Here is a 12,995-nt window from a genome sequence, read left to right as displayed (position 1 = left end):
AATTGGAGAGGGAGGAGAAGAGGATTTTGAATGTTAAGATGCAAGGTTTAAATACATTATTCTGGCAGCTGGGAGAAAACAATATATTTCCATTGGGCAGGTGGTGTATGAAGAGTAGCATTTTAAGACAACTTACTTAGGAGTAGAAATGTTGCAGAGGAGCCACAATGCAGAAGGGAGAGGAAATGGAGACAAAGTGACCTTAGTAGCCTACGTTTGTGGGGGAGATCCCAAGGATTGTGGTGCTCAGGAAGAAGGACTACATAGGCTCTGAGGCAGACCGGAAGTACGAGACACTGGGAAATGTTTTCAGGTCAAATGGGAGAAAATAAGGAAAGGGGTACATCAAGAATGATTTTAATTATTTGGTTAAAAGTACTAGGTAAGTCAGCTTCCCAGGTGACTCGGTAGTAAAGAATCTGCCTGCCAATGCAGGAGACACAGGTTTGATCCCTGGGTGGGGAAGAGCCCCTAGGGAAGGAAATGGCAGCCCACTCCAGTATTCTTGCCTAGAGAATCCCATGGACAGAGGAGCCTGTGGTCTACGGTTCACAGGGTCACAAAGAGTTGGACATGACTGAGCATCTAGACAGCAACAACAATAAACCAGGGAAGTTAGGAGGAGGACAAATAGATGTTTGAAATTTTAGATACATTTGAGATTATGACAAGAAGTACTTGCGAAGGTGCTTAAAGGAAAATTAAGATTGAAATAAGGGTTATTATTACAAATAGAAATGTGAATTTACAAGTAGTTGTTGAACAAACTGTGAATCCAAGATATTTCCCACAAGTGGGATATGAGTCTTGGAACTTGAGAGGAAATGGGCTCAGCCAAGGGGAGGCAGACAAATAGTATTCAGAAAGAGGAGAGGAGAAGCAGAGCAGTGGAGAGTTATCTGTTTCAAGTTAGGAGAGTGTTAGAAGCAGAGTATGGTTACCAGTCTAGAATACTGTTAAGAAGATGAATGAGCGGGAGAATCAGGAAGAATACTGGTGCTAGTGATCAACATAAAGTTACTTGACTGTAGAAACTACTTGAATTACCCTGTTAGTAATCATTTAACTCTTTCAAAAAAAGTCAAGAGCAAAGTTTACAGGCACAGTTCTCCACTTCAACCCTTCACCTGTGAAGTCAAAGGGCTGACCGGTTCTTACCCAAGCACTGTGATCACTCCTTTCTCAGGATTACATTTCACCAGCCTGTGGCCAAAGTGCACTTTTGCATTGGAGTATTTCTCCACAGCTGAAGAAACAGAGAGAGAAAACTAATGGAAATGAAATTCCAATTCTTATTTCACTTAAATTGAATTAATCATTTTCTGAGAATGGTGTGATAGAGATACTTAACAATGTAAACATGAATTAGTTAAAATGTGATTTGACAACTGTTTGGCAAATGTTCTAAGGATAATCTGGTAGTAAAAGAGATAAATAAAAATCAACTGTCTCCATCTCAAAAAAAAAAAAATCTAACTATGTATATTCTTGCATCACTCTAATTGTTGGCACCCTAGGAAAGAAGCGATCATCACATATTTTAAAGTTGCCCCCAAATTAAGGCTTAATTTGTGATTGGAAATATTCAGTCAAACTTCTTTTTTCATACTATGTCTGACTTTGTATCTCTTTTTAGCAAGTCCTCTAGACTTCTGACTCAGTTTGTTATAAATATAGATCATTGATATATAAATATAGATCTTTTTGTAATCAAACACTCAAATAGTTAGGGGAAAGTGAGTAAGAAGACTGGAAACTTCTTAATAAATAGAATCAAATTATTTTAGTGCTTTTTTGGCCTGCTAAAAAATCTATAGTGAATTTAATTTTCTTAACTATTAGTTTTTCTCATGAGCAGGAGATCTATAATTAGGGGCTATTTATTGTTCTTAAAGCCACAAATCTGAATGTAGATGTTAGAGCTGGTGTAGACCTCAGAGAGAGTTTATTTTGAAAATCTTCATTTCATAAATGAAGTAACTGAGCTTCTGGAGGGAAAAGTGAGATGACTAAGATCACACAAAGTAAAGAATTTAGGAAAAATAAGCCAGAAGTCTGACTTTGAATTCAATATTTCTATCTGTACCCATTTCTCCTTTTCATCTCAGGTTTTGTATTTGTTGTTGTTGTTGTTCTGCTTTGCTTGAGTTTGATTTGGGGTTTGCAGACTTTAAGATTCTTGAACACAGGATTGGAAGCTTTAGAACATTGAAATTCGAGATATGCCAAAGACTTATCTATGTTTAAGAAATCTTTTGACAAATAACTTGGAGAAATCAGACTTTACTCAAACCACTATGGGTATCTTTGACAAACACAATATGTGTTTGTGGAATCAACCTTTTTGTATTTTTTTTTTTTTTTCAAATTAAATGTAGAGAAATGCAGCTCAAAGAATTTTCCATGGGACACTAGTCCTGTGATAACTGAAAAAACTGTTCTGTGGTCACAGTCGTTACAGAAATGCTTCGTCCGTCTTCGTCCCCAGATACATGTGGCTCTTGAGTGCCTAAAATATGGATGTTCTGAATGGAGATGGGATGCAACCACTGGGTTTTCACAACTTAGTAAAAAAAAAAAAAAAAAGAATAAAATGTCTCATGAGTAGCATTCTTACACGGAGAAGGCAATGGCACCCCACTCCAGTTCTCTTGCCTGGAAAATCCCACGGACGGAGGAGCCTGGTGGGCTACAGTCCATGGGGTCGCTAAGAGTCGGACACGACTGAGCGACTTCACTTTCACTTTTCACTTTCATGCATTGGAGAAGGAAATGGCAACCCACTCCAGTGTTCTTGCCTGGAGAATCCCAGGGACAGGGGAGCTTGGTGGGCTGCTGTCTCTGGGGTCGCACAGAGTCGGACACGACTGAAGCGACTTAGCAGTAGCAGCAGCAGCATTCTTACATAGATTATATATTGAAATAATAATATTTTGGATATATTAGGTTAAATATACTATTTAAATTAATTTTGTCAATTTCTTTGTAGGTTTTCTATTGTGATTAATATAAGGTTTTAAATTATGCATATGGCTGGCATTTGTGGTCACATCTTAGACAGCATTGCCCTGGAAAATCCACACTGCAGACTAGTATAATAAAGGCCCTGAAAGTACTGTAAGAAAAGACTTTTAATAGTTATTTATGTATTTATTTGGCGGCACCAGGTCTTCATTGCAGCATGTGGGATCTCTTAGTTGTGGCAGGTGGGATCTAGTTTCCTGACAAGGGATTTAACCTGGGCCCCCTGCATTGGGAGCATGGAGTCTTAGCCACTGGGCCACCAGGGAAGTCCTAGAACTTTTAAAACTAATTTGATGCAGGGTTTGCTTGTGTGTGTGCTAAGTCACTGCAGTTGTGTTCAACTTGTTGGGCCCCAATGTAGCCCACGAGGCTCCTCTGTCCATGGGATTCTCCAGGCAAGAATACTGCAGTGGGTTGCCATGCCCTCCTCCAGGGGATCCTCCTGACCCAGGGATTGAACCCACATTTCTTATGTCTCCTGCATTGACAGATGAGTTCTTTACCTCTAGGGCCACCTGGGAAGTCCAATGCAGGTTTTAAGTTTATCCAATTTACCTGACCACATATCCTTTTTATGTTTGTTTTACTTAACAGTTATTAACATCCCACAGGACAGTAAACCATGAAACAACCCTACATGAAAAGCTGATGCAGGAAAATGATTTAGTTACAGTACTTTCAGAGGGGAGCTGTTCTATCAGAAGGAATGAGCATTTATCTGTGGAACAGGTGGCTCACAATCTGATGCCATGTATAGGAATAAGAGCTGTGTAAAAGAACTTTATATGCCAAACAGTTTAGAAGTCAAGAGGTTCAGCATTCTTTTTATTAACATATTTATGCCATTTATGAAATTTGTATGCTGTGCAGTGTGTACCTAATGAAAAACAGGGGAGCATGCAAGATGGATCTTCCCCATGTTTTAGCTCCTTATATTATCAGTGTTTCATTTATATTACTGGAGGCAGTGACTATAATAGTTAAAAGCATGGACTTTGGAATAGACAGACTCAAGTTCAATCCAGATTCTGCTACTTATTAACAGTGTAAACTGCTGCACTGTGGCCCTCTCTAAGCTTCCTTTATCATGTACAAAACTGAGGTAAACATAATTCTTACTTCACAGAGTTGTTTGGAGGGTTATACAAATGGATGCAATATAAAGCAGTTATTAACATAGTGCTTAACACATCAGAGATATTTTCTATTATTTTTGAAAGCTGTCTTGTAGTTTCTTTTCTTAAGATCAGCATGAATATATAAAGCAACCTAGCCATGTATCTACTCATCCAAAAGTCAGTCTTACAAGTAAAGAAATGGAATTGAGATGAATACTAAACCCTATTTCTGAGCCCTTGTGAATCAACTAGAGTGACCTTCCCCTTCACTCCTCCTCCCAGTTCAGTTCAGTTCAATTCAACAGATACGTTACAAACTCACCCTGGGTAGGGGACTGTGGAGAAACACAGATAAATAACTGGAACCTCTGCTCTCCAAAAGTCAGAGGTTGCTGGAATGCGTTGAGAGGGATTGATTGATTTAAAAGATAGTGGAACTACTAACGGCAACCCACTCCAGTACTCTTGCCTGGAAAATCCCATGGACGGAGGAGCCTGGTAGGCTGTAGTCCATGGGGTCGCTAAGAGTCGGACACGACTGAGTGACTTCACTTTCACTTTTCACTTTCATGCATTGGAGAAGGAAATGGCAACCCACTCCAGTGTTCTTGCCTGGAGAATCCCAGGGATGGCAGAGCCTGGTGGGCTTCCATCTATGGGGTCGCACAGAGTCGGACACGACTGAAACGACTTAGCAGCAGCAACAGCAGAACTACTAATGGCATGCTTTGAATAGAATGAATTTGTTTAGTACAAAAGCTAAAGAAGAAAAAAATATGATCAAGGGTTACATGGAATGTGATTGGATTGATTATCCAGGATACAAATATAATATGCAGTCCAGGGGCTTTTCAATTAATGGATAGGTCTAGGTCTTTTTAGTTATGCACATGAGAATCTTCAGGCTTATGTACGCCTTCCTCTTTATCAACTTCCTATACCCTGCATCTAATTTTGTCTCCTACAGATATCTTGAATCTGTATCTCCTCTCAACTGGAGGGCTATAGCTTTAGTCCAGACTCTTGTTTTTGCACACAGCAATTTTCATAATACTTAAAAAAACTTCAGCCCTCTATCAGCCTTCACACTATTGCTTTTCATATTTCTGATAAAAAAATCTGCTTGTGTCTCTTTGAAAATTGTTATATACATATATCTGTTTTCCCACTAGATTGTGAGTTCTTCACTGAGGCACTCATTCAACCCAGTGCCTAGAAGACAATAGGAATTCAATACATGCTGAACAAACAATTTTTATTTAGACCACCACTCCAGTGTTGTTGCCTGGAGAATCCCAGGGACGGGGGAGCCTGGTGGGCTGCCGTCTATGGGGTCACACAGAGTTAGACACGACTGAAGTGACTTAACAGCAGCAGCAAGATGAAAAAGAGATGCTGGAAGATGTACCACCAGTATTTTTAAAGAAACACTTTGTATTGTACATAGTCTTGCTCTTAATAACGTCTACGATGGAATGGTAAATGAGTTACAATTAATCATATGACAAGATTAGTCTCATGCGCTTTGCTGAAAATGAGGGCTGTGAATAAAGCACTGGACTTACCCGTCAGTAGATCCTTGTTTAGATTTTCTCTGCTTATAGAAAGAATATACTGCAAGAAAAATATAGTAGATACTGTTTGTTTCTGGAGAATGGGCAAATATGCTTCTATGTTATTCACTTAGCAATAGAAAATACTAATTATTTATCAGAAGGTTGCAAGCTCAGCTTTACAACCATTTAACTAAGTAGCCTTTTTTTCTATAAACACTTTAATCAAATACATGCAATACAAGGTTCAGGTTTAAACATAGGCTTTTTCAAAGTTTGATACTATATAAAAACAAATCTTTTTTTGGTACCTAAAATATTATTTCATTAAGATAGTTTTGTTTTAACTATCAAACATAAATCTTAAATATTCATCTTAGGTCTCCAAATCAAGGTGTGTAAAAAAACTTCACAAATGACAGCATTACTAGAAAAAATGTACCATTTCCCAAAGAAACTACTTTGAAATTTTCATTTCAATTTGAAAGCCTGTGTGAATGTGTGGTGTGGTTGTGGCAGGGTGAGGGATTTTAGGAATAGGTAGACCCCAGTACATGGGACATGTACTGGCTGTTTCTGACTTCACAGGGCCGATTGTTCCATGAGACCCAGTCAAACAGTGCATAGGGCCTATGATACTTTTAGGGGTTCATGAAAATAATTTTAGTTTATTTCAAAATCATAAGAAAAAATAAATATAAGAATATGAATATATATTAATTCTTTAAAAGATAAGAATAAATCCAGTCTGGATTATATTAAAGCTTAATGTAATCTTTATATCAATGTGCTCATATAGTCTAATTTTTAATATTTATTGATTTATAGGGTCCCACAAAGCAAAAGTGTCTATCTGCTTCCCTGGCGGCTCAGAGGTTAAAGCATCTGCCTGCAATGTAGGAGACCCAAGTTCAATCCCTGGGTTGGGAAGATCCCCTGGAGAAGGAAATGGCAACCCACTCCAGTATTCTTGCCTGGAGAACCCCATGGACAGAGAAGCATGGTGGGCTACAGTCCATGGGGTCACAAAGAGTCTGACACAACTGAGCAACTTCACTTACTCTTACTCACTTAGGGCTCATGAAAGTCATAATGCAGTCTTGCAATTCAGGACAAGTCCATTGCTTTAAAAATTTAAAGCACATAAATTAGGGAACATTACAACATTTAACACAAATATGGTCTTTTATTCATCTTGATCCCATTCAAATATAGGCATATAAAATTAACAGCTAAATCTATACTTGGTATAAAAATAACTTGGTCATGCTAAAGTGGCAATAGTAGACTGAGAAGGAGCTTCCTGTGTCTTTGTGATAAATTAAAATTAACAGGAACTTCGTAATTCTCTGCCGTATGGTTCTGTTTTCCAGTCTTCTACATTATTAATGTTTGCATTTCAACAGAAACCACACTTGTTATACTTCTAAGTATACTAGGAAACATTCAAATTATGAAGTCTTATTAACATAAGGAAAATATTCTTTCCTTGCCAGTTGATTCCTATCAGGCTTAGTTGGGAAAAGGCAATGGCACCCCGCTCCAGTACTCTTGCCTGGAGAATCCCATGGATGGAGGAGCCTGGTAGGCTGCAGTCCATGGGGTCGTGAAGAGTTGGACACGACTGAGCGACTTCACTTTCACTTTTCACTTTCATGCATTGGAGAAGGAAATGGCAACCCACTCCAGTGTTCTTGCCTGGAGAATCCCAGGGACCGGGGAGCCTGGTGGGCTGCCATCTATGGAGTTGCACAGAGCTGGACACGACTGAAGTGACTTAGCAGCAGGCTTAGTTGAGATAAACTGGGGACTGATCATCTGGGAACCGATAGACATTGGTTGGTCCTGCAGAAGACCAGGGAGAGTCCTGGTCTAATCTGCTCCATATCTTTGGGCAGTTTCCTATTATAATCATAACTTAGAGTCACTAACATCAAGCTTCACTTCTCCAATACATATTCTAAAAGGCTTACCTTGTGAAGAAAAAGTAAGAACAAGAACAAACAAGTAAAGAGCTGTGAAGTGACTCTTGTAACCAAAAAACCCACTAAGAAAACCTAAAGGAAATAGGATAATCTTCTTTGGAGATTTGTAAGACAATAGCTGCAGTGCTGACTTTTTCAAATATGCTAGGAAAAAGTGTTTACATAGCCTTCAAGTGAGAATGTTTTCTAGTAAGGAGGTGTCATTTTTTTTTATTTTGGGTACAGGAGTTTAGGAATAGGAATTGGGGGAACTCTGGCCTGCTCTGTATATTAGAGAATATTTTGATATTTGGCAATTGGGGAAGGAAATGAGAGGAATCAGCAAGACAGTCATAGCAAAGGAGAAAGGGCAGAAAAAATAACAGCTAGGGGAAGAAGGCTCAGAGAAGGGGGTATAGAAAAGATTTCAGAAGTCAAATTGTATACACTAGGAACTTCTGAATTGTTTGCTGGGCAATGGCACCCCACTCCAGTGCTCTTGCCTGGAAAATCCCATGGACAGAGGAGCCTGGTGGGCCACAGTCCATGGGGTCACTAGGAGTCAGACACGACTGAGCGACTTCACTTTCAATTTCACTTTCATGCATTGGAGAAGGAAATGGTAACCCACTCCAGTGTTCTTGCCTGGAGAATCCCAGGGATGGGGGAGCCTGGTGGGCTGCCGTCTATGGGGTCCCACAGAGTCAGACATGACTGAAGCGACTTAGCAGCAGCACATGGGCCTTCCATGACCCCCGAGTTCAGTTCAGTCACTCAGTCATGTCCAACTCTTTGCAACCCCATGACTCCCCCCGGTCTTCGGTATATTCATGTATTTTTTTTCCTCAAACATAATTTATTTAGCACTGTGCAAATTACTATGAGCTTTACATACTGTAATGAGTCATGGATTATTTTTAGCTGTTTGCCAGAGACCTGACCACAGCTGCTTATATAAACTACACTTTTTTTTTTTCCTACTTAAAAAAACCTCTAGAGGTATCTCAGGGACATCCACAAATTCATCAGTGTCCTCCTCCTTTCTACTCCACCATCTTTGGCATGTAGCTTCCTTCTGTAAATTTACCTCATGGTCAAATATGGCTGCTTCTGCCCTTGCAATCTTGTTTGTGTTCTAGGAGGAAGGCTATTAATATGCATTTTGCATGTGGAAATGGGTAAAAATCATGAGTTTCATGTATGGTCATCATGGTACATAACCAAAACTAGAGGAGAAGGAGTGGACACCAAGAGGCAGCAGAGGCCAATACGTACACTCCCTGGATATTGGAAGAAATCTTGGGGTGATGGAGATGACTTTGCACTTCCAAAGGTTATGGAATTGACCAATTCAAAGCAAATTTATACAGTTCTTAAAAGATAAGGAGGGCCCATTTTCGACTCCAGTATAAAACTAATGATGCAAACCTATAAATTTAGCATTAACTCCGTTCTTAAAAATTGAGGAATGGCAGGATTGATGTAGAAGGATCATTTCCTTCTTCTGTATTAAAGGCCTTGAAATGAGAACTTGCACCAACACTTTCACCTTGCTGGGGAGTCACTGCTGATGAAACTGTTTCTCCCTCACCCTTCTCTCATTCTCACTTGGAGAAGGAAGTCAGTTTTAGTCTCAGGTCCAAGTCACTCTTCTCATCCACTTGCCCTGCTATTTTGAACCATATTTTCCTCCTTGATCTATTCATACTATATTGGTCCAATCTCCAGGGAAGAGATGGATCAATGATTTGAATTTCCTCAACACAATCGGTATTAATCCAAAAGAAAGATGGAATGACTCTTATGCCTATTATGGGAAGAATATCATTTTAGAAAAAAGAAACAGTGTAACTAAGCAGCACTTCCAGCACTCCTCTGAGGGCCTCCTACACCATGCTCACTGGCTGTTGTCTGTAAGGAGATTTGTCCAGTTTCTCCCTTACTGTTGACCTCCCATAGTCATGCAGCCTGTTTCTTTATCTGTAAAGCAAGGTGGTTGGAGTCCATGCATCTAAAGCTGCTGACCGCTGTGAGATTCTGTTATCTGAAAGGGCATTTGCAAGCTTTCTCATCCGATACACACCTGACACTTAAAAATTTATTGTTTACAAATTTGGTCTCACCCAATTCTCCCCATAGAAAAACTGTCATTTGATTGGAATGATGCTAGTTTGTTGCCAATTGAAGATTTAAACAAACTATCTGTTTCAAGCCTTACTTTTTCTTCTCTGAAAGTGAAAGATTTCCTCCCTCTCTAAATGTAAGAGCGGAGTGCTCTTACCATCTCTTGGCTGAGTTCTTTTCATAGTGAACATAGAGAACTTTTCATAGGACTACTACCTGTTGTCCCCAGGTTGCAAGTTCTTCAGCAACTCGCCCACAGGAAGACAATTATTGTTTATAGAAAAGGTACATTTAGTTAGTGTAGTCTGTTCTTGACTTGCATGTGTAAATCATGTCATGTCCAACTCTTTGAGACATCAACGACTGTAGCCCACCAGGTTCCTCTGTTAATGGGATTCTCTAGGCAAGAATACTGGAGTGGGTTGAGTGGGATCCTCTAGGGGATCTTCCTTTCCCAAAGAAGGGCAATGCCAAAGAATGCTCAAACTACCACACAATTGCACTCATCTCACATGCTAGTAAAGTAATGCTCAAAATTCTCCAAGCCAGGCTTCAGCAATGCGTGAACCGTGAACTTCCAGATTTTCAAGCTGGTTTTAGAAAAGGCAGAGGAACCAGAGATCAAATTGCCAACATCCGCTGGATCATGGAAAAAGCAAGAGAGTTCCAGAAAAACATCTATTTCTGCTTTATTGACTATGCCAAAGCCTTTGACTGTGTGGATCACAATAAACTGTGGAAAATTCTTCAAGAGATGGGAATACCAGACCACCTGACCCGCCTCTTGAGAAACCTATATGCAGGTCAGGAAGCAACAGTTAGAACTGGACATGGAACAACAGACTGGAAATAGGAAAAGGAGTACATCAAGGCTGTATATTGTCACCCTGCTTATTTAACTTATATGCAGAGTACATTGTGAGAAACACTAGGCTGGAAGAAGCACAAGCTGGAATCAAGATTGCTGGGAGAAATATCAATAATCTCAGATATGCAGATGATGCCATCATTATGGCAGAAAGTGAAGAGCTAAAAAGCCTCTTGATGAAAGTGAAAGAGGAGAGTGAAAAAGTTGACTTAAAGCTCAACACTCAGAAAACGAAGATCATGGCACCTGGTCCCATCACTTCATGGGAAATAGATGGGGAAACAGTGAAAACAGTGGCTGACTTTATTTTTTTGGGCTCCAAAATCACTGCAGATGGTGACTGCAGCCATGAAATTAAAAGACGCTTACTCCTTGGAAGGAAAGTTATGACCAACCTAGATAGCATATTAAAAAACAGAGACATTACTTTGTCAACAAAGGTCCGTCTAGTCAAGGCTATGGTTTTTCCAGTAGTCATGTATGGATGTGAGAGTTGGACTGTGAAGAAAGTTGAGCACCAAAGAATTGATGCCTTTGAACTGTGGTGTTGGAGAAGACTCTTGAGAGTCCCTTGGACTGCAAGGAGATCCAACCAGTCCATCTTAAAGGAGATCAATTCTGGGTGTTCATTGGAAGGGCTGATGTTGAAGCTGAAACTCCAATACTTTGGCCACCTGATGCAAAGAACTGACTCCTTTGAAAAGACCCTGATGCTGGGAAAGATTGAGGGCAGGAGGAGAAGGGGACGACAGAGGATGAAATGGTTGGATTGTATCACGGACTCAATGGACATGAGTTTGGGTACACTCCAGGAGTTGGTGATGGACAGGGAGACCTGGCATGCTGTGGTTCACTGGGTCACAAAGAGTCGGACATGACTGAGCAACTGAACTGATCTAAACTGAGGGGATCTTCCTGACTTAGGAATTGAACCTGCATCTCCTGAGGCTCCTACATTGCAGGTGGATTCTTTACTGCTGAACCATGGGGGAAGTCCATTGAATGCTTATTAGGGACTAGGCTGTTTCTAAGCATCTCCTATGAATTAACTAGTATATATTTTTGAATTCTAAACAAGCAAACAATGTCAAAACAGGGCTAGAAAGACAGGGTCAGCAAGCAAGTAGCTGGTTCAAGATATTAGACTTAGCTATTACCATTTTACAAAAAGGTATATCCAGGTAAACCTACCTGTGACTTTGTCCCATAGGGGATAGCAGACTTTTTTCCTGAAAGAGAGTGAATCATTCTTGCTCTCATGGGGATACCATGGGATACAACCTGAAATAAAATCAAGATGTCTATTTCAATTTCCATAATGTGGCATCACGTCAATAAAATAGATATTGACTTTAAAGTGTGATTATTCAAACATTTTCCAAAAATCAAAAATAATGTAAAAGACCATGGGAACACAGTATGATAGAAATTTAATAAAAACTATGCTCCTATAAATTTTAGTTTTTAGGGTTTTTTTTAACTTTAGATTTTAGAATAGACTTTAAAGTTTATCTGGACCTAAATCAAATATTACAAATGAGGAAACGGTTCACTGTCAGAGATTAAGTTCTTTTTTTATGATTACAAAAGAATAAAGAATGAGGAGTAAATCACAGGATTCCTGAAATGCAATGCAAAGTGTTTTCCTACACACGCCTAAGAAAAATGTGGAAATGCAAATAGCACTTACGTGAACTTATCATTTCAAGGACACGCTCTCACAAAAATACTGTCAATAAAAATATACTATTTCTCTTTACATTTCCAAGATACATGATAGCAAGAAATTTGACAATCTTGAGTCTGTCTATATGAGGAAAATCTGTAACAGGCCCACAATCTTTATCCAAACACTGAGAGTTCATTGGTTTCAGAATTCAGAACTTTTCAAAGGTTAGATAGGTAATGAGTGCATATGTGGATAGTTTATGACACGCAAACTAGTCTAGGGCACCACCCCATAACATAATATTTCTTTAGTAAAACATATTTTTAGAGGCTTAAAAAGTCTGCATCAGGTCAAGTTTGCTGCTGAATGGGTGATGAAAAAGCTTTCTAGTCCCAGAGCTTTTTGGAGTACAGAATTGTGATAAGAGATTAAGGACCTACATAGTCAAAAGAATGGATGTAGCCTGCCTCCTCTCACCCCAGAGGCCACCCCAGGTCACACACAAATAAAAGGCAAAGATTAACCATATTGTTGATGGCCCAGTGTCAGAAGTGATAGTCAGGTTTCCATCTGATACAGCTTCCACTGCCCTAAAATGTGCTCTGCCCCCTCCCCAATCATGTGCCTCAAGTGTGAAATGTCCACCCTGTTGTGAATTTAGAAGTTTGAAAACCT

The 12,995-nt window shown here is 39.6% G+C and overlaps 1 protein-coding gene across 1 annotated transcript in view; it reads right to left on the bottom strand.

Moving 5' to 3' along the window:
• The window catches only part of KMO (kynurenine 3-monooxygenase), a 67,311-nt gene that overhangs the window by 27,265 nt on the left and 27,051 nt on the right, over positions 1–12,995 (bottom strand). Inside the window, exons 4-6 of the mRNA XM_025285999.3 lie at positions 11,843–11,932; positions 5,708–5,756; positions 1,159–1,246 (exon numbers count right to left, since the gene is read on the bottom strand). Of these exons, the coding sequence (XP_025141784.2) occupies positions 1,159–1,246; positions 5,708–5,756; positions 11,843–11,932 (227 nt within the window). The remainder of the gene's footprint in view (positions 1–1,158; positions 1,247–5,707; positions 5,757–11,842; positions 11,933–12,995) is intronic.

This window comes from Bubalus bubalis, chromosome 5, assembly GCF_019923935.1.
Source record: "Bubalus bubalis isolate 160015118507 breed Murrah chromosome 5, NDDB_SH_1, whole genome shotgun sequence".
In the NCBI taxonomy this organism is placed as follows: Eukaryota; Metazoa; Chordata; class Mammalia; order Artiodactyla; family Bovidae; genus Bubalus; species Bubalus bubalis.
Note: the sequence above shows the minus strand (reverse complement) of the source record. Positions and strands in the feature narration are given on the sequence as shown.